Here is a 27433-nt window from a genome sequence, read left to right on the forward strand (position 1 = left end):
TTGTAAGTTCAGCCAAATACAGAAAAAAAGTTTGGCTTGGGTACCTGAGCCAAACCCTAACACCAGGGGTAAAACTAGGAGTGGTTGGGCCCCACAGGAGACTTTTACATGGGGCCTAACTTCCAATAAATAATACACGCATATTTTTACATGTATACACATATTTCTACACTTATATACACACTTATTTACACTCATACACACACTTATATGCACATATACATATATACACTCATGCATGTACAGTATGTAATTATATACACATTTATATATGCATACAGGGGCGTTACTACAGTGGTAGCAGCCATTGTGGCTGCTATTGGGCCCACAGTGTCAGGGGGCCCAATCATCCTACCTGACGTAATAAAGAATGGTGGATTTGCACCATTATAAACATGTTATACTGCACATTATATTGCATAATATGTAAATAACAGGGCACATCTTCGATGGTACACAGCATGATATGTCAGGGGAGATGGAGGGGACAGCAGAATGACAGGCCTAAAGTTCTCTCATTTGTAATTCCTGCCGTCTACTTTCCCCATGTTGTCAGCAGCTACTGAGACAGATCTGTGTAAGTGTATAAATGTATATATCAGTGCATATGTGTAAAAGTGTGAGCATAAAAATATGTATGTTTTCTGAGGGTGAAGGGGGTCCCACTCAGAAGCCTGTGATGGGGCCTTGCCTCTCCTAGTTACACCTCTGCATGTATACATACAGCATGTATGCACGTATAAACACGTTGTATACACATTATATACACACATAAGGGGTTATTTATCATATCCCGACTTGTGCCACATATAATAGCCCTGTCGCTGCTCTGGCACAGCCAGATACATCAAGAGGCTTCAGCGGGGTCCTGCACAGTGACAATCCCTACGCCATGCCCTGCCATGTGAATTGACATGTGAATATTCGTTGGCTGCATCGAGTGCGCAGGCGTAGGGACAATAATGCTGTGTGATGGCCCAGTTCCTGGCCAGCCGCACAGTCTGCTCGCCTAGCGTGAAGGTGGTGGTTTGTGGAAAATAATCGCAAGTGCTAGCAAAAAGCTAGCATTTGCAATTATTTCAGGGCTTCTTTGCCACTGGCGTGGTGCAGAGACCTTGATAAATATCTCCCATATGGTATATACACATCAATTACACACTAATAGAATATACACATCATAAACATACACATAATATGTATTCATCAATACACACAGTATAAACACGTATATATAAAATAAACACACCATACAGACAGAGTGCTTTATGCTGTACATATGCTGTACACTGTGCAGTATAATATGTATATAATGGTGTAATTCTGCATTTTTTAGTGTGGCAGGTCGAGGCCCCCTGACACTGCAGGCTCATAGCAACTGCTATGGCTGCTTCCCCTATTGTTATGCTACTGGCTAACATCCACTATTCATGCTGGCAATGATCTTTTAAATGCCACTGGAAAAGATGTGTGTGTGTCATTTTACTTGGTATTGATGTTCCCGATGGCACAATGCACAATTGTATGAAAAATATCTTCTATAGTATCTTTTGCAAAGCCCAACTCTTAAGGGGGGCTTAACTAGAAAGGCTATGATGAATGAGGCCCAGATGAATGAACCTGTCATATATTGTAATGTGTAGCATCTAAACTGAACCTGTAGCAAGATCATAAGCTTAAAAAAGAGTTTACCAGTTAGGCCCACCTCTTTAAAATAAATGGGTGCAGCTAGTCAAGACAACCTCAGTTAATTACGATCCATATTTTGGATGGATGTTGGTTGTGTGCACAATTCCGCTCTTAAGCTGACCATATGTATTAGAATATTGGACAAACCTCCACCCCATAGCGCAATAAGACGTACCCTTACGTCTTACTGCGCATGGGGGAGTATGAAGAGGGCTCACAGGCTGAGCCCTCTTCATACTCACCGGGCATTTGCTTCATAATGAAGCAAACGCCCGTCGCTAACACCCGCGATCGGTGCTTGCACCGATCGCGGGTGTTAACCCTTTGATTGCCGCCGGCAAAGCTGCCGGCGGCATTAAAGAGCCGGCGGCGCGTGGGCGCCGCCATCTTGGCTCCGATCGTCACTCCCCGTGACGTCACCGGGGAGCGGCGATCCGTTGCCATGACAGCCTGGGATCACACAAAGATCCCAGGCTGTCATGATCGAGGCTATCTATTATAATGTGCGATCTGCACATTATAATAGATGGTGTGCAAAATCCCCATATACTGCCATACTGTAGTATGGCAGTATATGGTAGGATCAATCAGACAACCTAGGGTTAAAGTACCCTAGGGAGTCTGTAAAATAGTAAAAAAAATAAATAAAAAAAAGTAAAAAAAAAAAAATTATATTAAAAAAACATAAAAATTCAAATCACCCCCCTTTCCCTAGAACTGATATAAATATAAATAAACAGTAAAAATCATAAACACAATAGGTATCGCCGTGTCCGAAAATGCCCGATCTATCAAAATATAATAACCGTTTTTCACTGCGTTAAACCCCGTAGCGGAAAATAGCGCCCGAAGTCGCAAATGGCATTTTTTTGCCATTTTGAAAAATAGAAAAAATTCTATAAAAAGTGATCAAAATGTCGAACAGTCCTAAAAATTGAAGCATTGAAAACGTCATCAGAAGTCGCAAAAAATGACACCACCCACAGCTCCATACACCAAAGTATGAAAAAGTTATTAGTGCAAGAACACGGCAAAATGAAGAATTTTTTTTCTGTACAGGAGGTTTTAATTTTTGTAAATGTATGAAAACATTATAAAACCTATACAAATTTGGTATCCCCGTGATCGTATTGACCCAATGAATGAAATAGACATGTCATTTGGGGTGCACAGTGAAAGCTGTAAAAAACCAAGCCCACAAGAAATGGCGCAAATGTGTTTTTTCATCATTTTCACTGCATTTAGAATTTTTTTCCCGCTTCCCAATACATGGCATGGAATATTTAATACCATCACTACGAAGTTCAATTTGTTACGCAGAAAATAAGCCATCACACAGCTCTGTACATGGAAAAATAAAAAAGTTATAGATTTTTGAAGGTGGGGAGTGAAAAATAAAAACGCAAAAACGAAAAAGGGCCTGGTCCTTAAGGGGTTAAAGCTAAGAGTGTGTGTGTGAGTGTGCGGATAGGGAGTTTGGAGTTGGGAAAAGGACTGCTGGGCTATCATCTAAAATGAATGATAGTCTTAAAAAGATTTAATTTGAACATATAAATGGGCAAGCAGAGTTTTGGATATATCTTTAAAAACATACAAAATTACACCTTTCTTGCTCTCTAAATTGTCTTTAGTGTTTCAAAAATTATAAATATTTAATTAAACAAATTGTCCCAGTGTCCCAACAATTTGCCAGTAACTTTTCAACACTTTGCAGAAAACAGTACAGTATACAGCAAAACAAGCTTTGTAATACCTCTTTCATCACTTTTGCTCTTATCATCTCTGCTGAATTCTAACTTGCTAGCAACAAGGCAGAAAACTCTTTGTAGCTTTTTTTTTTTTTACTTTAAAGTAATACTTTCTCAAACAATTGTTCTGAAGTTTGAAGACTCTCTGGTCAGGTTAGTCAAAACTCTCATAGGTTTTTTTGTGCCAAAATTAAAACTTCTCCAAAAGTTTGAGAATTTCAATGTTATGCTCTAAATCATGCCTTTTGTAAATAGAGGTGTTATGTAGTTTTCTAAATTGTACTGTGAAAGGGGAAGTAATATTATTTTATCTTGCCAATTGCTAAGCACTAGTTCCAATAATTTGGCAAAATCATTAGCATGGCTTGCTACATCATTAGAGTCTCCTCAAAATCTCTAATATATCCAAACTATTTCAAGAAACAAAAATTGAAAATTACATTTTACATTACATAAGAAATGGACTGGTATTATGAAAAAAAAACTTTTTTTGTTTACCCTTTTGGTAGAATTGACATACTGTACTTATGGGGTAGAAGGATTCCAATTTGGAACCTAAACTCATATTTAAAAGAAGTATTTGCATTTCCTATATTAGGTATTTCAATGTGTCCTACAGAGGCCACAGTAATTTTAATGCCCCTGGACATTGCACCTTTTAAAACTTAATGACCAGGAATGAATTTTACTTTAGTAATATGATATATATTCAAATGTATCCCTATGGCGATACTTTATAACATGCAAATTCAGTAGAGTGTCCATTATGTAGCCGTAACTGTTATTAAAGGAAATATGAGGTCATAAACTAAATGGTTCATACCACAGTTTCTGCTAAAGGAGGAACCAAAGAAATAGTTGTTCTAAACTATGTTCATTGGAAGAGAACGCAGTTGAAATATTTTCATACCAATGGCCACCTAAGAACATTGGGGGTCATCTATCTTATCAGTGTTTGTTTTGTCTAATTTTTGCCTGTCCCTTTTCCATCTGCTACTTTGGTAATTTATGAGTCTCACTTTTTCCTTGCGTTAAATGTTTTTCCTTTCAGATCTGTTTTTGAGACATTTGTTACAAATGTCTCAAAAATGTTGAACAAATGTCTCAAGTCATTTATTTCCATTTCCAACATTTTCCTTAAGTTTTCCTATGTCTGGAGTTTTTTTTGCACCAAAGAATGTTGCAAATTTTAGACAATTTGAAATGATTAATGTCATTTGCAACTTTGTGACATTAATGTCATTAGCACATCTGGAATAGAAGATAAATGTGTCTTACTGATGAAAAACTAATGTTCATCTGACATTTCAAAATGTCCCCAAAAAGGCGCAAAAATTGCAATGTGCCAAAAAAATCTCATAAAACAGAAAAAACTGGAAGAAAAATAAATGCCCCCCCCCCCCAATGGGTGCTCTTCCCACTTGCGCCTGTTGGATCATTCAGGCACGTTGTTAGCGATAAAGGGATGAGGATGTAACAGATCTATGACTTCTATTATTGTTTTTTCCATAAATAATGTAATAATCAAATATGTATTTTATTTAGAGCATTAAGCCAGATAAAGAGCTGCCTATAGTGCCATGCAAGGTCTACCTGGGAGTGAAGAAAAAAGTCAAACCACCAACAAGGTTTGTATAGAAGGAATAAATGCAGGTGGAACAGATTGCAGTTTATAGTAGAATAAAGTACATAGGGGATGAGGTTGAAACTAGAACATTAAGTCCAACCCATAATTGTACATTATTGACACAGAGAAGGCAAGAATTCCTATAGAAAGGAACCCAATTATCCTATAATGAGCCACATTTATTACTTACACAGCCTTGTTCATACAGTTGTCAACTTACCTGGAAACTTCTGAAGCAAAATGCTCTCTTTTGTTAACTGAATGATCATTGATATTTGAATGCTCATTGGTGTACTTATATTTGCAATGTAAAATATAAAATCAATAAACAAAGTTTAAAAAAAAAACTTATCTGGTATTGTAGGTTAATACCATTTACTTGATAGTGGCTAGGCTGAAGTATTGGGCACAATTACCATTGTGTCTGTGTGATCAATGAAATGGACACTATAGAGGCTATCAAATTTATAAATTGAGGGGCCTGTTCTATAGAAAAAAAACAACTATATTAAAGTTAAGAAAAACCTGTGCTGTGCAGAATATATATATATATATATATATATATATATATATATATATATATATATATATTTAAGTTAATTGGATTTTATTACATTTTTCAGGTTTGGCTTGACAGTCAGTCTAGAAAAACATCAATGGTAAGAAGACATTTTCATAATAGATTTACTTATCTTGCGATTTCAGTGTTCAAATAAAGTAATGACATTAAGAAAATAAAGTCTGCTTTTTCAGTTAGCAAAACATAGCATATCTATCCTTTGTAATTTTTATTTCCTGAATTTTCACATCAGTGGTGAAGTGGGTGGAGACTAACCTCTTGCTGTATCAGCCCTGAAGCCGAGTGAAATTTAGGTTGCCCACAGTTCCTATGATGCCTCATGCTCTCTTATTAAGTTATTTAGAGGTAAATCCAGTGAGATTCTTACAAGTAAATCCACTGAACACTGCATAGACTTCATACAGGACTATATAGTGACAGCCATGTAGCCTTTAGCACATAGTACAATTATACTTAGCACATATTACAAAATGTAATAAATAATGGAAACAGTTACACGAAGGGTGTAAACTGTGCTGTATGGGCACTTAAGGTTACAAGATTTTTTGCAATGTGCAGAAAATATGGGAAAAGCAGAAGGTGAGGTGTTCTGCAGACATCGTAGGAGTGTATGAACAAGGGAGATCTTGTATCTCACTATTCTATGTATGAGCCTTTTGTATCCACAGCAGTGAACACACTCAGCTATATACAGAGTTTATTTTCACATGACCTTGCCTTCCTCCCTTGTGTGTGAGCTAGGAACAGCAATAGGGGATTGAAATTTGAGAATTTTCTTTTGTGGGCAAACCCCTTTAACTTAATAATAAAATGATGGTTTGAACATACTTAATACATTAACACATTGTGCATCAGTCTTATAAATCAGCGCAATCAGTCATAACATGTCAGAATTGCTAAGAGGTTTGACCTCTTATTCACTTTTGCACTGTACTGACGCATCAGAATTTAAGTGCCAGGTCCAAGCTGGCGTAATTCCAGCTATAACATGTGCTATAGTAAATTTGTCTGGCTCAAAGGGTAAGAAAGTAAACAAATCACATGACGTACGCTTGGAAATGAAACTTTTTCATAAATTTTTTTCTTAAAAACTGCCGCACAAGGCATTGTACATCTGTACAATCTGTACTAGCTTCAGTGCCATGCTCAGCTCATAAAGTACAGTAGAAAATGTTTTCATTCTATCATGCACTAGTCTGAACGCTGCTTTAGTTCATTCCTGAACTCTTAATGATTTCCACCTCAACTGTCTCTCTTCTGTTGACTTTGTTGTGGGCTGCAAAAAGTGAAAGGAAATCAACCACTGGCATAGTATGGTTTTGAGTTGAGCTCACTTCCATTCTATTGTTTTCATGCTGAAACCATCTTTTTTCATCAAACATCTTTATTGCTAAGAGAAAAATATTTATAAAAATATTCAAATTAGGATCTAATGTTCCAGGATGTCACTGTTCAGTCTTATGGCGCTCCATCAACTGTGGATAATTCCCTACTCCTCCTGCACTAAGAGCTGGTTATCCACATTACATGTGCGGCTGCACAAATGGAGCCGGAAGTGGCTTCACGAAGACTTAAACAAGAAGAAGGGGAGGGAAGAATCATGCATAATTATGTGTGGATGGAGCACCAAACGTCCGAACGTCTGCCCTGGAGCGACAGAATCTAATTTGAATATTAAAAAAAAAATTTAGCAATGGCAATGTTTGATGGAATAAGACGGTAACAGCTGGTTTCAGAATGAAAACACCAGCATTTCTGGTGGTGAGATACAATGGACAAAGCATTGGTGACCTTAGAGATGCAAATACTTACAAGAATCCTGCTTAAAAACAGATTATCAGCAGTGCTCTGGCACCTACCCTATTTGTCAATATTTATTTTGGCTATGTAAGTCTCAGACTGGGCATGGAGAACTACACTACAGGCTGCAGGTCCAGATTTGACTGTTTTTCAACTAGACAAAATTCCACTCACTCTTCTGGAAAACCAATTACCACATCTTGAACTCACTAATTGGCATAAAAATGGCATAAAAGTGGCATTAAATCCATACATGACCTGGTTTCTAATTCTAAGCCAGTATCCTTTTCACTAAAAGAAAAGAAAAGAGAAATTTAGACTAGTACAACAAAAAATCCAAAAAGTCAAATTGCCTAATATGTCTAAATGGGAAGCAGAGATGGGCGAAATATCAGAGGACTGTCAATAGCCCAAAACATTCGCATTCATTGACTCAGCATTTCCTTGCACTGAGGAAGCCATTATTATAACCAAGATGCGATGGTACTTTTCTACAGTTAAGTAAGCACTTATATTCCCATCTGCATCCCCAACTTGTTGGGGGTAAGACTCTTCACATTCTATGGGAATGCCAAGTCATCGCTCCTCAGTTCCAAGCAACCTCCGATGCTATAAATACCCTAATATCCATCTTTGCCTATCCCTATCATCACACCACAGAATTGTGATAGCTCATATCCTAATCCAACAGTCATCTCTGCTACATATCGGGGAAACCAGAACTCTGTGCATCATATATAATTATAATGCACAGAGTTCAATCCACACTATAGTGATCAGGACGTGGCACAGACCCCATTATGGCCTTGATCACGTGATGTAAAACAGCCCTTATTTGGGCCAACTCTGAGAATCAATTTCATATCTCTCTGTTGACCACATCTAATAGGTTCTGCTAGTTACTTTCCTGCCAGTCTGGTTTGTCTGGATGCCAGGGGACCAGTCATATCAGTCTTTATACAAGGATTACGCTATCTAATAAGAGGTTTGTCTGCTCCCTTCACAATGCTTGCAAATAGTTTTTTGCTAGCATTTTCTAAACTTCCCTATTTTTTTATATTCTGACCCCTGCTTGTCTTCTGACCATTTGTTTGTCTCTGGATTCTGTACTGCATTGTTCCATTGCTTTTGTCCCATATTCGTACAACATTTCTTCTGTATTTGTCCTTTATTCTGTGTTCTTCACTTTGGCGCAGGAATAGAAAATGAACCAGTAGTCACTTATCTTCTAGTGTTGGATAAGCAAATAGATAGCGGGAGCTGGGTGCTTCTACCATTAGGACTTACTGTCTGTGTCTGTCCTTTCCTTTACCATTTGTTGTTTGTTCCCAAACATTAGATCATCATCCCCGTTGTTCTTATTCTTATTAGGCTCTGTAGGTTAAGTTGAATTTGTATGTAAGTTGGAACTGTATACTTTATAATTGTATCCCCAGCCAAATTTTTTTTTTATGTTCTTTATAGATTTTAAAAATGTTGGGTTGTCATCACAACCAGGATTTACAATAAAGCTTCACTGTAGACACAGTTGATAACTTTTATAGATGTTAATAGTAGCCAAAGGTTAAAGTGCAGTGGATTATCAACATTCAGAGGTCCGTTTGTAACTAGGGGTCGTCTGTAAGTCGAGTGTTCTCAAGTAGGGGACTGCCTGTTATTTTATCTTTTACTTTTATTTATTATTGTAGATCAAAATATACTGTACATCTGCAGACTGTAAAAATGATCTTCCAGACTCCAAATGGGAATATATAATGAAGAATACAAGAGTTTCCCATCTTCATTTCTGTCATCTAATATTACAGCTCACAAATTCTAGCTGTTCTGTTTTATATAATATTGATGGCGTTTATAGTGTGTAAAGGGAGTTTTATGTGTGTCCTTCTATCTCTCTCTATAATTATACTCTAATCCATTTCCAGGTATCTGTGCTGTGACTCTGCCGAAGCCCAGATGGAGTGGCTGATCAGTATTCTTAATGCGCAGGTAAAGTAGTGTTAGTAAGATCAATGCATACACATATTTCTGTGATTTTAAAGACACACATTTTTCTTTCTAGATATATTATACAAGTCATAAACCTGTTATAGAAGAGCCACAAATCAACCTGCTGGGAATGATTTTATGATTTGGGTATTAAAGCATCATGCATAAAATTTGGCTAGAATTCAATCATGACCAATAAAATTTATGATGAGTCTCAGGAATACTAATTAACAATCTTTCAGATTTACAGTAATGGAAATGTTGATGAAAAAAAACATTGCCGTACTTAACAGATCTGGATAGAAAAATAGACTTCTAGCGTTGTTTTCTGTAGATATTTTTGTGAGATTACTTGTTCACTGACATTTTATTTTGTTACCTTCATATGCAAAATTATTATAGCTGAATGTCAGGTAGATCAATTAAAATTAATTATGTGCACCATGCCGATGCCTATTTTGTACTGCAAGAGAAGAGTCAGTAAAAACACTAAATTATTTATGACTATTGTTAATTTGCTATTTACAATTAAAGAACACTTTATTAAACTAAAGTACCGTATATACTCGCATATAATCCAGGAGAACCTAATTTTAGGTAAACCTATTGACTTGAGTATAAGCCTAGGGTGGCAAATGTATTGGTGCCAGCCCATGCCCCCAGTATATAGCTATCCATCCCCCTGCCCCCCTAGTATATAACTATCCAGTGCCCTTCCCCCAATATATAGCCAGACAGCCTCTGCCCCCAGTATATAGCTATTCAGTCCCTTTCCTCCAGTATATACTTAGTGAGCCCTAATCCCTCTGTAGACAATCAATCCCCAGTATATAGCCAGATCCTGCACCAGTATATAGCCAGCCAGGCAGCCCCCAGTATAAATCCAGCTAGTCCCCAGTATATAGCCTATCAGCCCCTGCCCCCAGTATATAGCCAGCCCTTCCTCAGTATATAGCCAGCCCTTTCTCAGTGTATTGCTTGTCAGCCAGCCCCTAGTATACAGCCAGCCCCATTATATATCAAGCCTGCCTGCCCCTATTATACAGCTAGTCAGTCAGCCATAGTGTATAGCCATCCAGCTTGCCTCCAGAATATAAAAGAAAAATCATTACTCACCTTTTCGACACCCCCCCGCAGTTACTCTTCTTTCTACCTGTGCTCTTGAAGTTGCAGAGCCATGTGGGGGGTGACCGCAACAGGTCCTGCGCAGGCCATGTACATAGTATGAAGTCATAGTGTGCATGCGGTTAGTGCACATGGACCTGCCGCTGCCAGAAGAAAGAAGAGCACCTACGGGGACGTTGGTAAGATGAGTACTGATTTTTTTTTCTGTTGATTTTAATATAAGCCGGGTTTGCGGTTTTCAGCATATTCTTTGTGCTGGAAAGCTTGGCTTATACTTGAGAATATAAGTAAGGCATATTAAACAGCTAGGCAACTAGCAATGACTCTGAATATAGGAAAAATGGAACATGGACTCTCGGTTGTGAGTTTTTATGAGGTGTAGATCATTTTAACTTTGCCTTTACATGTGACGAGAGAGTATTTCAGCCCTCCATGCCCTTCAAATGTGAAGTGGTGCAGTTATTAGCTGTTAGCAGACAGAAGAGGCCATTTTGGACTTAAGGTCAAGAACAGGGATAAGTGCAATTTCTTGTGTTTTTTCTATGATTCATCCTGTACAACCGCTTTAAACTGCAATCAATATGTTACCACTTCTGCTTCTCCAAATTCCATGTTTTTAAAGCTTTGTTTTCCATATACATTAACCCAGCCAAACATGTCTATTAGGGTGTCGGGAGTTTATAAACAAACATTCTCCTGACAGGTGAATAATTCCCGATTTTTTTTCTCTGTAACTTCAGTGAGGTACAAGAGAATGAAGTGGGGGTGGGGAGGGTGATTGTCATGAAGAGAAGTAGGGAGTCCACATTTGGAGGATAGCAGTTAGTACTTTTTTAATCTCTAGATTTTTTGAAGGGGAAATACCAACTTCTATAGACTCCTTACTTCTCTGCAGGAAGATCAACCTTCCCCTCCTCCCTTGTTCAGTTTATCCTCTGGCACTTGAGGGCACCTTTCTCTTAGTGCAACATAAGTACACGAGTCTTGACTGTATGACACGCTAGCACAAAACTTAAGAGTCTATAACAAAAGCTCCTCAGCTAAGCATCCACCCTAAGGTGTAGATACAAGGGAGACATTTTTATTGCCCTCTATTAGATTGTTCTCCGTAGCTATCACTTTTTAAGAGTTCCCTCCAATACCACTTTACTTCAAGTTGATAACACAATAAAGCAGTTAATACTTTGCCATTGAAGAATGTGCAATGTCATCACTGAAGCCAAACTGCAAAACAAATTGGAAAAGCCAATAATTCTTAAAAGAAACATTTCATATACTGGGGAATTTTGGAAAGGTTTTCCATTATAATATTATTATCCACTTTACGTACAATACACTCTCGGCATTCCTGAGTTGCCAAAAGTATTTACAACCTATATATCGTTTGTTTATTGGATGAAAAGGAAAAACATAAAAAATACTATTATTTTTATGACGGACCATGCAGAAACTGTGAACATCAACTTTTAAACACATCTTGACAAGCATTTACTGAGACTGAATTTTCATATACTGGGCTTAAAGAGGACCTGTCACCCCAAAATAGCCCCCCACCAAATGGGCCCCCCATAACCCTCTCCCTAGCCCCTTTCTCCCCAGCAATTTTTTATTTTTAAATCTATGGTCAGAAACGTGATTTAAACAGATCGGACCTCTTACAAAATAAGTCAGATCCTCATATCTGGTGGGCTGCAGTCGGCTTTATTCATAAGGGGGGCGGACGACACTCCCCCAGCATGCCCCCTGTCACCTAGGACCAATAGGAGAAGCTGGCAGCATGTATTGCGTAATCGCTGGCGTCTCTCCGCGATGCGGCCGCGTTGCCACTGTTCCACTAACAGCGGCATGGGGCTTATTCACATGGCCGGCCGCGCTGCACTGACAGCGGCTGCGGCCGTACCGGGCTTATTGACAGTGCCGGCCGAATATATATAACATTCGCATCGCAGAGAGACGCCAGCGATGGGACCCCCCATTTTTTGTTGTTGCAGATTCGTATTCCTCAGGAAAAATTTGATTTATTCAATCTAATATGCAAGGCATTTTCATTGGCAGATGGTGCAGTTATTACTGCAAAAAGAATGGGGACACAATGGATCAAAAAAGAAAGAAATATGTGACAAATATTTCTAAAAAATCTATTCAATTTTTGCTAAGTTGACCCTGTATTTTTAACCCGTGGGGGTGAAGTGGGGGAATCTATTTTGTTTCATGTAGAAATTACATTCAGCCTAACCGAGGAACAACGATGTGGACATAGTAGTTTTCTGCTCTCTTCAGGATGGGGGTTTAATTTGAGCCCCCATCCTGAAGATTCGCATCATGGATGTGCAGCCGACAAATCTGCGGCAACTGTGTGATGCCATCATGTCAATATGGACCAAAATCTCTGAGGAATGCTTCCAGCACCTTGTTGAATCTATGCCACGAAGAATTGAGGCAGTTCTGAAGGCAAAAGGGGGTCCAACCCATTACTAGCATGGTGTACCTAATAAAGTGGCCGGTGAGTGTATACTCGAGTATAAGCAGGCCGAGTATAAGCCGAGACCCCTAATTTTACCACCAGAAACTGGGAAACCTATTGACTCGAGTATAAGCCGAGGGTGGGAAATAGATTGGTCACAGACCCCCCCCCCAGTATATAGCCAGCCTGCCCCCTATAGTATACAGCCTGCCACCAGTAGTATACAGCCACCCCAGCTTGCCCCCAGTAGTATACAGCCTGCCCCCAGTAGCATACAACCTGCCCCCAGTAGTATACAGCACTGCCCAGCCTGCCCCCAGTAGTATACAGCACTGCCCAGCCTGCCCCCAGTAGTATACAGCACTGCCCAGCCTGCCCCCAGTAGTATACAGCACTGCCCAGCGTGTCCCCAATAGTATACAGCACAGCCCAGCCTGCCCCCAGTAGTATACAGTACTGCCCAGCCTGACCCCAGTAGTATACAGCACTGCCCCGCCTGCCCCCAGTAGTATACAGCACTTCCCAGCCTGCCCCCAGTAGTATACAGCCAGCCCAGCCTGCCTCCAGTAGTATACAGCCATCCCAGCCTGCCCCAAGTAGTATACAGCCCAGCCCAGCATTAAAAAAAATACTAAACTTCTATACTCACCCTCCGGTGGCCCGATCTGCAGCGCTGCTCCCCCGATGTCCGCGCGGCTCGTCTTCTGGCTTCCGCGCCCGTCTTCTGTCTTCCGTACATCGCGCTGGGCGCCGCCATTGCTCTCTCCCGGACGGCGCCTAGTATGACGTCAGCAGTGGTGCCCGGGAGAGAGCAATGGAGGCGCCCAGCGTGATGTACAGTGGTCAGAAGACGGGCGCGGAAGCTAGAAGAGGACCCGTGCGGACATCGGGGGAGCAGCGCTGCACATCGGGCCACCGGGGGGGGGGAGTATATAAGTTTATTATTTTTTAAGTATTTTTTACTTATTTTGTGACTCGTGTATTAGCCGAGGGGATGTTTTTCAGCACATTTTTTGTGCTGAAAAACTCGGCTTATACACGAGTATATATGGTAATTAAGATTTGCTGGAATCTCGTCTATTCACATTTTATACAATAATTTGAAAATATTGTAAAAATAAAGCAAAAGTTTAATCGAAATAAGCATGCTCCTACGATGCCTCTTCTTTGTCCTTTTTCTGTTTATATCTTGGATTCTGTGCATGCAATCATTTCTTTTTCTTGTAACATACCCAGCTGTGTAGTAGTTTGGAGATGCATACAATAGAGAAAACATTTATACTTATAATACACTGCAAGTGACACTGACTTCAAGGTAACACATAAATAGTCTAATCTTTTCCTCATCTTTTTGTCACCGTGCGGCACAAGATTAGTTTTTTTGAGCTGAAGCCATGTAATTCAGAAAATCAGAAAATTGTTGATTCGCTGTATTCTTATTTATTCAATTTATAAAACTAATAAAGCTGAATGTATAAACCTGGAAAATCTGCTGACAAGTGAGTTGCTATAATTCACCGTAAATATTTTTATTCCTCAGAGCGTCAGAGAAAAATTGAGACAGAGGAATGCGTTAATATCAGTTTGTTTGCATGAAAGTATGTCTAAACCGCTATTTCGATGTGCAGTTTTATTCTAAGGAGTCTCAGAAGCATTTATGTGTGAGATTCATCTACACTGCATATTTAAGTCTATTTGCCAAAATATAGATCATTTACTGACTTAAGTCTTTCCATGTTTTGAATACAGTGAAGCATCCGATATTCAATATCAAATCTAATTTATCTATAAAACTGCTTTTTTAATTAAGAATAAGATATACAGTACAGCTTAAATAAATAAAAAAAACTGTATGTTTGTACCCATAGTAAATTGTAAAAATATTTTACACAAAAAGAGCTACAGGGTCAATTTACAGGTAACCTGTCAACACAGACTTCATTTTCAATGGACCATTACAGCCGCATTGCAAATAAGTGTTTCTGCTTTCTCTAAGCATTTGCATTACATTATAATTGTGTGTTTTAACTTACCTTGCATCCTGACAGCATTCTCTGTTAAGTCCCAGAGGTTGGCTCTGGTTTGGATGGATTGAAAAAAAACACTTACACTTACTCCTCAGCTCTCAGCCCCCACCTTTGTGCTCCTGTACAGCTCCTCTTTAACAGAGCTCACAGCCTGGTGTGCTGACATCAAAGGTAGAGGGATGAGCTGTACAGGGGCACAAAGGTGGGGCAGAGAGCTGAGGAGAAAGTGTGAGAGTTTATTTTTAAATAGATCCAAAACAGAGCCAACCCCGGGGACTTAACAGAATATTGTATCAGAGTGCAAGGTAAGTTAAAATACACAATTACATTGTAATGCAAATGGTTAGTAAAGGCAGAAGGACATATTTGCTCCTGCAACCTGCCTTTAGTGAAAATGAGGTCCCTGGTGTCCTGTTCCCTTAATTAAAACTGGGAAGTTATATCTTAATCATCGGCACACCCACTGCATTGTCATACTCGAGGGTTGTGGATCCTCTGGACCACTGCAGACGATGACATAAGCCACTACCTGGGACTGGAGTCTAAGTGGCACCCGGTTTTCACCAGAGCCCGCTGCAGATCGGGTTGGATTAGCTGCGGCGTGGTACCACCAGGTCGTTCCACAGGTGTGACTTTTCTGCAGTGGTGGCCAAGGTCAAGGTACAGAAATGGCAGACAATCTCGTGGTCAGGTCAAGGCACAGGATCAGGGCAGGTGGCAGAGATGCAACCTCAGAGTCCAATCCGGGATCAGCACCAGGAGGTCCAAGCAGATGGGTATTGGAACACGGCACACAGGACAGCAGCTCGGAGGAGCACCACTGGTACACAGGAACAGCAGCACGGAGGAACACTGGTACACAGGAACACGTAGGTCCCCCCCACCCCCTCAGTATAAAACGATTCTGGCCGCATATAAATATATATAGATGCCTCCAATCCCCAACCCTGTTATATTAGTATTTGCCCCTTATTATCCACATTTAATTAATAAGTGTACATGAAAAATAATAAAACTTATACTCACCTCGAGGCATGGTGCTCCCACAGTGCGCTGCTCTGGTCTTCTCATGGCCCTTCAGCTGCAGCTCCACAACATCATCCGCCGCCTCTGTCACTGCATTCAACGGAGAGGTGCTACGTCAATCCACATATAAATTGCGACAGGTGTGATTTATTTATCTGGTGGACTATTCAGATGGCTATAGGCTCCTGAATCGTCCACATTAGAGTGGCATATTTTGCCACTCTTCAAAGGGATCAGCATTCTGCCGACTGAGGCAAGATCTCGGATCATGACAGATGTGGCCCTATGGAGAGGGTCTTGAATGCCTTTCTGGAGAGCAATAATATATCATTGTATAGGAATAAAACTTTTTGTACGTCATTTCTGATGATCCATGGAGTTATTCTGGCCACCATATTAGGGGCCTGGAAGGAATTTTTTGGTTTGGTTCAAGTGGCATCACCTTGCAAGGTTTTTGCCTTCTTTGGTATCAACATGGTATAACTTAATCAACACGGTAAAACTTAATAGGTTGGATTTGATGGACTGATATCTTTTTAAACCTTAATTACTATGCTACAATGATATAGGAGTATAATAATTATTTACAAATAAAAAATGCTGCAATATAGAAATTGTTTGTATTACTGCACTAATTTCTACTTATAATCATAGATCTAATCAGTGAAGTCTAAACAATTCTGAATATTTTATTCTCATGTAAGAGACCAATGCTCTCACCACCCAATTAGAGTTGTCATTTATAGTTGTGTTCATTATAGAGCCTTACAATTAACAGTAAAACTTAAGGTTTATTTATGTTGCTTGGCTTGTCTAAATAGTAACAATGTTTTTATTCAGGAAAGGAAACGTTACCACAGTTGGCATCGCTGGCAGAGGAAGTTTGGAGCTTCTTCATCTACTTAACAATGTCTAAAGTTGTGTATTTCCAGAGCAGATTGACATTTTTTTAGCCAAGTTGAAAAAGCAATATGCAAAATTTTAGATGATTATGTATTGTTGTTGCATTGTGGTCATTCTAGACCATCAAATCTGTTACCGTCTTAACACATTGCCCTCGAAAAATATACTATAAAATCTGATTCTTTCATCTGTCCAATGTTTCTGGCTATCCGACTTAATGTAATGCATATTGCATAAATACAGGATGTATTCATAAAGAAACTTTGCAAGATGGACTCGCCATGGAGGCGAGTTTACTGTTCAAAAATATCATGCAATTGTTGGGGAGCCCCAGAAATAGGGGGCCACATATGTTGGTGGGTTTTAACTGATTTGCCCAAACTACCTGTTGAAATAACTGGAACTTGGGGTTACTGGAGAAAGTAGGATGCAGACCCATTTCCTCTTCGAATGCGTTATACCTCAATGTTGTGGGGACATATACACGGCACATAACGCACCATACACGGGGAAAAGATAGACTGTACTGTATCTTTTACCATGTCTACAGTTGTGCCGCAGTATATCATATGGAAAGGAGAAGGATGAGAAACGCTCATCCACCCTATTCTCAAATGGCCGGGCGAACACACGTTAATGTGAATGCACCCTTAATCTGTATTGGCACCCTCAGTCTAATCCAGTTTTTAGCTAACATAGTAAGAAGCAACAGACCTCCAATAGACTTCCCATTTGCATGTTAGCTATAAATTAGTACAGTACAACTTTGCTTTAGCCTCAAGAAATAACAAATCTGCACTTTAATAACACAGACTTAAGGAAAGTTGTTTAGTTAAAAATACAACCCTTTTAATATTTAATCTTATATTAATAGTATGTGGGGAAAACATTAATGAATGTACTTATCTATTATTTCTTGCAGTATGCTGGCGATTTGTTTCCAAGAAAAAGGAATGAATATACTGTAACTGCAAAAAATCTGCAGATATTTGAGAAATCATTAAAGAGCACCACTGGAAGAAAGCACATGCCAAAAGTAAGCCTCCAGTTTAGTATATTCAAGCCTCAATTCTAGTGCTTTGTCTGAATAATTATGTGCTTGGTAACAGAAATATACTAAATTATACCACATCTACATTGGTGCGGATAATAATATCAATTAAGTGCTTGAAGATTAAACAGTACATTGGCTCACGGTATGATGAATAGCTGGTTCTTCTACAAAAAGACTGATTAATATCATTCTGTGTCTGTTTGGGTTTGCTGCTTCAATAACTAATAGTTACATGGTAGGGGAAATTAATAATGTGTATTATACAAGGGATCCTTTAACACTAACAACCAGAAAGTATTACGGCATCTACTAACTTGAATCAGAAAACTGCTTGAAAAGTAATAGTAATATCTCACAACAAAAGATTTTGAAAGCTAGTGAAAACTTCCAGTTAAGGTTTTTTGGATGTTTATTTAACTTGCTAAAAAACACACCTAATTGAAAAACAACTTTCCATGCCTGTACTTTCTGTCTCATCATCATTCACTTCTTTTATATATACTCAGGGCCGGATTATAGGATGGGCATCTGGGGCGCCCACCCTGGGGCCCCCACCACTTTGCCAGTAAAGGGGCACCCACCAAGCGTGAGTGATTAGGGCAGCTTCTGCCACAATCAGGCGCAATGTGTGCGGGTTCTTCTCCTGGGCTTGTCTCTGAACCGGTTCCAAGACACTTAGTTGTCCAGTATCCAAGGCACTTAGATATGTCGCAGAGCAAGGGAACAATAAGTTCCCTCCTCTGCCATTGAACTATTAGTGAATACAGGACTTTTGCGTCCTGCCGCTGCCGGCGCAGTGACATCATACACTTTGCTGGCAGAGCCAGTATGCTAACACCACAGGGGAAGAAGAGGTCGGGATGCATCAGGGGAAGACGAGTACAATGTATTATATTTCCTGGGGCTACATTACTGGGAGTGGGGGCCATCTATATATGTGTTACTGGGGGTGGAGGCCATCTAGCCATGTATACACTACACTTAATTAAATTAATAATTTATCTTCTCCCCTGGACTGCTATGATTCCCATGGTGCCTCAGCATATAATCACTGAAAATATTTTCTCCATCTATGTTCTCCATTAGCTTTGAGTTCCTATTGAGGCCCTATGAATACAACCGTGTGTTTCACCTGGGCTTGAACCCAGCAGAAGTATATGAGTGGGTGGAAAAGGCGGAAGTTTGAGCACTGTACACTGCAGCATGGCCATCAGGATTGTGAGACACCCTGACAGTGCACCAGAGACCTCTCTGGGGGCCGTTATCTGTCCACAATATGTTTGGCCAGATCGTGGCCCCAATATGGTCATGGGCATGTAGCCTAAGTGTGTGACAGAAAACGAATTATTGTTATTAACATCCCCTTTTAGAGAGCTGTGTGGTACAGTTTACACAATATACAATATACACATTGTTCTTATGCCAGTAAAACAAAGAGCTACATAGATTATGTAGACTAAGCTATGAAACATGTCCCCTGAGGCAGATTCACAAGAGGTTGGCCACTTTAACTCATTTTGTAATGTAATATATATATACTTTCTTGATATGTAAAGTGAAGCCTCCTGTCTTTTACCTCATCAGCCAGAGATTGCTGTCCATAAAATGGCCGCAGATGGAGGGTCATGTGATCTCTTGATCTTTGATCTTATATTCCTGAATACTTTGATAAAGTCCTGGCAGGGGGATTGCTCATGGACAGATAGAGATCACATGACCCTCCATCTGAGGCCATTTTATGGACAGAAATCTCTGACTGATGAGGTAGAAGACAGGAGGCCTCACTTTACATATCAGGAAAGTGGAGCAGAACTATTAATAGATGTATATTGGTAAGTTACCTAATATCTTGCCCCCTGCACTTACACACATTACAAAAAAACATGAGGCAAAGGGGTCAACCCCTTTAATGCCACTTCTGTGTTTAGTATAATGAATGATGGTTTAGTATTTGTAAAATGTTACATAACTGTTTGTCCATGGAGGTACATGTAGGGTGCTTCAACAAGGATGCAATAAAAGAAGTTATTACCATACTCCATAGTTTGACCCATCATTTGCTCCGTCTATTTCTCTGTCAGTGATAATGGGGTTAAAAAAATGGTTGTGCCTCTTCAGATCCTGTTGGCTCAATTTAGTCAATTTTTAAAAGCCTCATAGATGGCTATTGATTTTGTAAGGCTCCGCACACGACATGGAGAAAAAGTGAATGGAGCCAAAAAGAGTTACAGCATATGAAATCTAAGCATATGAAATATTAAAACAAACAAAACATTTAATCGATTTACCTTTTATTGCCCTCTTTTCTAAAGTTTCTCCTAAAATAGATATATTTACATAAAATATTTTTTATGTTCCCCAGGATATTATTTTCATCCCTTTTCATCAGAGAATTCTGTGCCTGGTATTAGGACAGCTTACTATTGAAGGAACCTCCCCCACTTACTCTACATATAGTAAATATATACTTTAAGGGGTTGTATACTTTAAGCATATTCCAGCAAACAATTAACAACAATTCTTTACATTATTTCTAAATCTTGGCAACCGGAAACTTCATTATTTACTTCTTGTGGATAAACACTGGTCCATGGTCATGTGATGTCACACAGGTGCATGGCCTGTTATATCACAGAGTGCTATCAGAGCTGTGTGATGTTAACAACCAGTGCACCTGTGTGACATCCCATGATCCTACAGGAAGTAAAGAATGAAGCTTCTTGTTGAATGACAGCAAGCAGAGAGCTAGAAAACTATAAACTTATACAGAAAGTTTGGAAATTTGTCTAACTTTTACGTTTACCTTACCTTTAACGTACAATAGGAAAATAGCTACACCTTGGAAACAATACTATCCACCAGATTAAAGAATATCTACCATCAAATTCAGGCATGATAAACCCAGGACTCTTACTCATAGATCCAGACATGGTGACTGTAGCAATATTCTTATATTTGTTATCCATGGCCTACTTCCTTCTAAAATGTACTGAAACTATGTCAATGAGCCTGAAATGCTACTGGGTGGTTTCCAGAGCCCCTCCATGCTGGAAATTCACAGGCTGTATGCTGGAACTTCCTGTGCTGCAGTAAGATTACATCAGGCAGAAGAAGAGGGAAGTGCAGAGGGAGCAGGGGGAAGGGAGTATGTGTAACAGCCTGTTAATCTGCAGCAGGGAGGGGCTCTGGGAACCACCTCAATAGACTTTTAGGCTCATCAACATAATTGTAAAAGCTGATTAAGAATGAAGAAGTTTGCTGTGAGTTTTTCAATGTTACTCCTGGTATATCTTAGAATCCAGATGTGGACTTATGAAAAGTTGCAAACAATTGCAAAAATTTAGTGCAAATAAATTCCATTCCCAAGCAAATATAGGCAAAAGTTTAAAAGGGGTTTCAGATGAATTTGCTACCTGAGTGCAACTTTAAAAAAAAAAAAAATGTTGCAAAAAACGGCTATGGTGCCTGATATATCACCCTCTACGATAAATCCAACAAGTCCAAAATCTATACAAAGCAAAAAAATAGATAAGCAAAAATGTCCAGACTAAAGATAAATGACCCCCTAATTAATTCTTACAATTTTTTTATGTATAATTGTAGGTTAAGGTAAAGGAAATATTATTATTTTAATAGAAAAATATTTTAAAAAGTTGCAAATATATTAAGTTCCATTTACTTTTTCTAACCTAGAAGTTATATTTTCCGTCTTATGCTGATAAGCCATATATTTTAATGCACATTTATTTTCCTTATTCTAAAGCCGGGTGACAGAATAAGAACAATGAAACATGAGGAACTCAGTGCCTCGGTGCAGCAGAGAATGTCTATGATGGTGGATATTTTCGACTATAACGGAGAAGAAAGGCTGACTAACCAGAAGAAGCACTACAGTTTGGTTGACCTTGACAGTCCTGAGAATTATAGTGAAGATACCAGAGAAATACAAACAATGAATGTCAAGGGACTACACAATCCGGCTGATCAGTGGAACAAAGACTTGTCATCCTCCATACAACTGCCCCAGAATGTTATCAAGGAGTTGAACCTGGTTATTCAGAAAGGCAAGAAGACTGAAAGAGAATAATGCAAGGGATTCTCGACATAGTACAATGGACGAGCAAAGATATTTGGGGGAACAAAGGGATTTTCTAATAATTAATTCTTTATCTGCAGAAATGTTTGAATTATTGTACAGGATGTTCTTCTCATTTATGTCTCATATTCATTTCTTAGGGTGTTGGCTATGTATATGTACCCTAAAATAGTCTCATAAAGTCACATAATTATTCCGTAAGTCTGTTCACACTTCCTTTAAATTATTTATTTTTTAAGTACAAAAAACAAAATAAATATGATGGATCAGTCACATGATGGATATCAACAGCACCCAGAGGACCCTTATGACATACAGTAGGTTTTATCCACTATGATGTCTTTCAAATGAGAATATTGCGGACAATGTGAGAATATTGATTCCACCTGCAAATGTGATGGAATCTCTGATGTAAGATCAGTTGTGAATGCTTTCTACAAAAGTATAACTATATATATATATGTGAAGATAGCTTGTGTAGTGTACATATCACTAGTGTTGAGAGACCCAAACCGCAAAGTTCAAGTCGTGCCAAACTTTGTCGGTTCAGGTCACCCAATCCCAAACATCATCAGAAGTTTATGGTCCAGCTCCACCCACTGCCAGTAGTGTCAGGGAAAATTCACCAGGGGCAATTAAATTGATCCAGCTGTGCGCCAACACAGTTGGCATGTATGTGCCACATCAATTTGAATGCTGCAGGTATCTTTGCTGGCATCATGTGACCAGGTAACACCCATGATCGATGCTGGGTTTTCCTGGGGGATGTGGTTTGGGTTCAGTACCTGGACCCCAAACAGAACACAATGTCAAGTTTTGGTTAGTCCGAACTCATCTTATCCCGAACTGCTATTGGTCCACTCATTACTACATATGAGTTAATATACCAATGGTGAACAACTGGACAGGGTGAAACATGTATGTGAAGATCATGCACTAAAGTTTTTCTAGTAGTAGACAACACATAGGGGGCATTTATCATGGCCTCTGCGCCACACCAGAAGCTAGCACTTGTGATTTTTTTCCCCTTTCCACCACCACTCAGTGTCGGACTGGCCCACCAAAGTACCAGAGGATCCTCCGTTGAGCCCTAGCTCAACCCAGTGGGCCCTCAGATTGATTTTCTCTGGTGGGCCTACGGAAACCCAGTCTGACACTGCCACCACTCCAGTGTTCTCCTGCGGGATAGCAAACCTTAAAGTTTCAAATAACAAAGAAAACTTTATTTGATGCAATTTCATAAATGTCCCCCCCCACTTTTTTCTGGATTAACATAGGGATTTTACAGTATTTATATATGAGTTGTAGGTTCAGGATCCATCATAGAGGATGATTTCAGATGTCCTCTACTTTAATATTACTAGCATTATAGCTTGTAGATTGTTATGCACTATGTATGATTTGTAAAACAAAGCATATATAGAAATGAATGGACTATGCAGGAGTAGGATTCCTTTCTACTCCATAATAGTAGAACTTCACACTTTGAGACACAGTTACAAGAAGCAATTGAAAGGCAATCGATCGTTACTGTGTGTTCAATATGTTGACGCTCAGGATTCCTACTGTGATTGCAGTCTGATATTTGACTTCTTTTCAAGCAGCGATCATCTTACCTTTTCCCGCATGTAGTCTTGATGTGTGAATTGCTATTTATGAGGCTGTTCTCTGTGCACATTCTCTGACTCTCTGTTATATCTTCTAACATGTCTCCCACAGGAAACTTTAGATGTACTAACAATCCAGGGTACTTCAGGCAGGAAAACAGGGAAACTTAAAACTGCTCTGAGGTAGGAAATATCCTAATATTCCCTAATAAGAAATGTTACATATTCACATGTGCTGGTGATTTATGCAAAAACATCTATCCCCATGCTCATGAAACCACAAGTCACAGAACCTTAACAAATCTACCATGGAGAATAAAGTTTTCATCAGAATATCATGGTATCATAGTAGATTAGATTCCATAAATCCAGAAATTTATCAAGTGCAACCTATAATACTAAAGTGATGATTCAAATGAAAAACTGTTTTCTAAAAGTAAGTTTAGGGGGCAGGCTGGTATCATAGTCAGGAGGAAGTCAGTTTCCTTGGCTTAAATGCATAACATTACATTTACCTACATCAAACTTCATTAGTCATTTCTCAGCAATATAATAATATCCTTTAACAGCTTAGAAAAAAAAACAGGCAGATAATCTGATCCGGTAGACTATTGTGCAGCTGTTTCTAGTATGTTACACTCATAAACCTCTTGCAACAGCCTATATTAAACAGCGTTTATCACTAGTGAAATATTAAAGGGGTATTCCGGGAATATGAATGTCTGATACAAAAACCCATGATGCTATAAATAAATGAATGATTTATAAATAAATTAATGATTCACAAAATGTTATGGCCTCTCTAAAGTATGTGGAGTTATCACCAAGATGGCTGCCACTGGAAACTACAAGTCCCATGATCCTTTAGTTCTCAGTAACTCCTCCTCCTTCTTATGCTCTGCTACCAGTGGTGATCTAACAGGTTTTCTTGCTCTGTTTCCATATTAATGATGTGTAACTGCCATCACTACAACACAGGCCATACTGGATGCACTGTAACCAACCAACTACAGCCAAACCAGGGGGTGATCACATGACCTGCACAGGCAGGTGCAAGAACATGTGATGTGGACATTTGACCAGCGGCCATCTTCTGTCCTGACTGATTAAAGGGCCAGTAGCATTTTAATTCTTCATTCCAGTCTATGTCAATAGCATATCTCTGCTAAGGGGAACACAATTGTAAATAACAACTAATTACATATTAGCTTATTTTAAGGACACATTTCTATATGAATTATGCTGATTCCTGTAATACCCCTTTAAGAATATACTGAGACACATTTTTCTGATATTGTATATTGAGTTTTCAGGTCTCCTGTATTCCCAATGTTTTTCTGTGTCACAGTCCCCTGCACTATTGCTGGATAGGAATAACTTGTCACCATAAAATCAGAAATAAAAAAAATTACATAAATAAAAGACTGAAACCCAATGTACAAATCTAATTTATCTTGTTATACTTTATATATAAATTTTATGTTTCACTCACTTGAGATAAAATGCTTTTTTCATGCTTTTTATTCAGATTGTATGTAACTGTATGTATGTAACTGTATGTAACTTCAGCTTTTATGCTCCATTATATGTGTGGTCTATTTTATTATTTGAATACATTATGATTTTTGCTCATAAGGAAGTAAGGACAATAAAAGTTGGGATTATCAATTAGCTTTTCATATATTTATATTGTATTTTGCAGATTGTAAGAGGATGGGAAAAACATTAAAAAAGTGCTCAGATAAAAGAGAACAATACTTCCACAGGAACCCAATGTACTAGTGTGTGCTATGTGTTTGCTATGTCTTGCTATATTCTTATTATCAGTTAATATGTTGTTTTTCTATAAAGTAAATCGATTATCCACTAGAGACACTTACTTTTAGATCCAGGCACTGTGACTGTAGCTATCTTCTTATCTTTATTACAGATAACATGAATAACAAATATAGGAAGACCAGGTGGCTTCTGTTACCCACCTGTTTTGCTGCATCGAAGATGTATACATAAACTGCAACTGCCAGGATTGCATGGGTTGAACAAAACATAGCATAAAATAGCGAAAAAAAAGTAGTAAAAACAACAAAGCAAAATTAAACATAAGCTAAGGTAAATAATACAAGCCTAAAAGTGAGAAAAACGTAAACAGGTTCAAAGCTCAACAAAAAAACAAGGGGTTTTTGTGGTGCTCTGCAATTTCTGTTGGCTCCATTGAGGTGTTTGGAGCAGAATGGTCATGCATGGCCAACTCTCCCAAAGCGACGAGGGGTTTGACTGAGGTAACTGGGACCCCATCGGACCCCTTATTGTGTGGATAGGGCCCAACTTTGTTTGTGGGGAAAACCAAGACAAGTTACAACACTGTTTTTTTGATGAGTAACAATCAAAAATAAAATATTGTCTATAATCTGCCTTGTGTTAATCTCAATGGGAGACACTTCCTCCTCACAAAATAAAATTGTCTGATTGGAGGTTTCAAAGTTACGTTAGAACGGATTTCAATTAACTGGGGCAGGTTTTTTTTTCTGATTTTCTATTTGCCATGTTTATTGTACACCTGTCATAGAAGGTAGAGTATGCTGTACATTTAAAGTATTACTGATAAACATTCAAAAATGGTGTATATCCCTGAAAGAAGGCTCCAAAGTTGTCAACCATATTGGGGGTTACTTATTATTGGTTTTGTTATACATTTTTTTAGCGTCAAAAAAGGATCAAAAAGTTGGGCAATTTTCGCCAGCAAATCATAGAAACATTCTTCCAGCTAGTGCAGAGCCAAATTTTTTTTACTGGGAGTTGCAAAGTCACTGCAGCTCCTTTCGAGTGTACATGAAGCAAATGCAACTTTTTAAACAGCAGAACATGGCAGACAGATTTATTAAAGGACCAAAGGAACAGTCGTAGAACTCTCCCAAGGCACCTGCCTAATGATAAATAGCCCCCACAGAGTGCATGTTGGCTATGTCTTTTCTCTATTATTTTTGCTAGATGCATGTACATAGGGTAAAATAGTAAAAAAGATAAGCTCAGTGGATTTTGGCCCAAAAGGTGCTCATTTGGGGTCTTTCAGGTGCCATATTGGTTCATTATATGTATAGGTTTTTCCAATGTGTTTGGAGAATGTAAGATTATAAAGGGAATATGTAGTCAATTTTAGCTCAAACCAGTGAAATCTATCACTATTTTTTGCTCTTTTATTTTCTGATTGCCAATTTGTTTGTTCTATTTTCTGTCCATGATTATGGGGACCGCCATCTTGCTGGTGCTTCTTTCAACAGCATTTAGTGATTCACTAAGCAGCCACAGGCAATGTAAATAGAAGCATTTACCAACAAACCGAACGTGCAGTCTATTGGTTGGCTATAGGCATGAGCCACAATAGGTAGTGGGACAGATTAACTTCTCCTAAACTGCACATGATTAAAGTGTCTGTTTTTGGATCATCAATTAGATTAAGGCTACATTCATAAGATGTATGCCTGCAGCTCACCTTCGCCCCTCTCCATAGCGATATATGGCCGCTGCGCTGTCCTACGGGGATAGATAGGACATGTCCTATCTTTCTCCCGCTACGGAATGGTACTGCACCGTTCCCGTAGGGCACCATGAGCCCATTGCTGTGTATGGGGGACCAATATACGTCCCCCATATGTTCGTGTGAATATAGCCTTAATGTAATTAGTATTTATACCTCCAATTTGTTT

General features: G+C 39.0%; 1 protein-coding gene across 3 annotated transcripts in view; it reads left to right on the plus strand.

Moving 5' to 3' along the window:
• ARAP2 (ArfGAP with RhoGAP domain, ankyrin repeat and PH domain 2) overlaps positions 1–25896 on the plus strand; it is a 171035-nt gene extending 145139 nt beyond the window's left edge. For all 3 annotated transcript variants that reach the window (XM_072125916.1, XM_072125929.1, XM_072125925.1), the window contains 5 exons: positions 4980–5062; positions 5685–5720; positions 9364–9427; positions 17895–18008; positions 21790–25896. In XM_072125916.1, coding sequence (XP_071982017.1) covers positions 4980–5062; positions 5685–5720; positions 9364–9427; positions 17895–18008; positions 21790–22113 — 621 coding nt within the window. In that variant the 3' untranslated portion in view covers positions 22114–25896. The remainder of the gene's footprint in view (positions 1–4979; positions 5063–5684; positions 5721–9363; positions 9428–17894; positions 18009–21789) is intronic.
• Positions 25897–27433: the final 1537 nt, after the last annotated feature.

This window comes from Engystomops pustulosus, chromosome 1 (assembly GCF_040894005.1).
Source record: "Engystomops pustulosus chromosome 1, aEngPut4.maternal, whole genome shotgun sequence".
NCBI classification, from domain to species: Eukaryota; Metazoa; Chordata; class Amphibia; order Anura; family Leptodactylidae; genus Engystomops; species Engystomops pustulosus.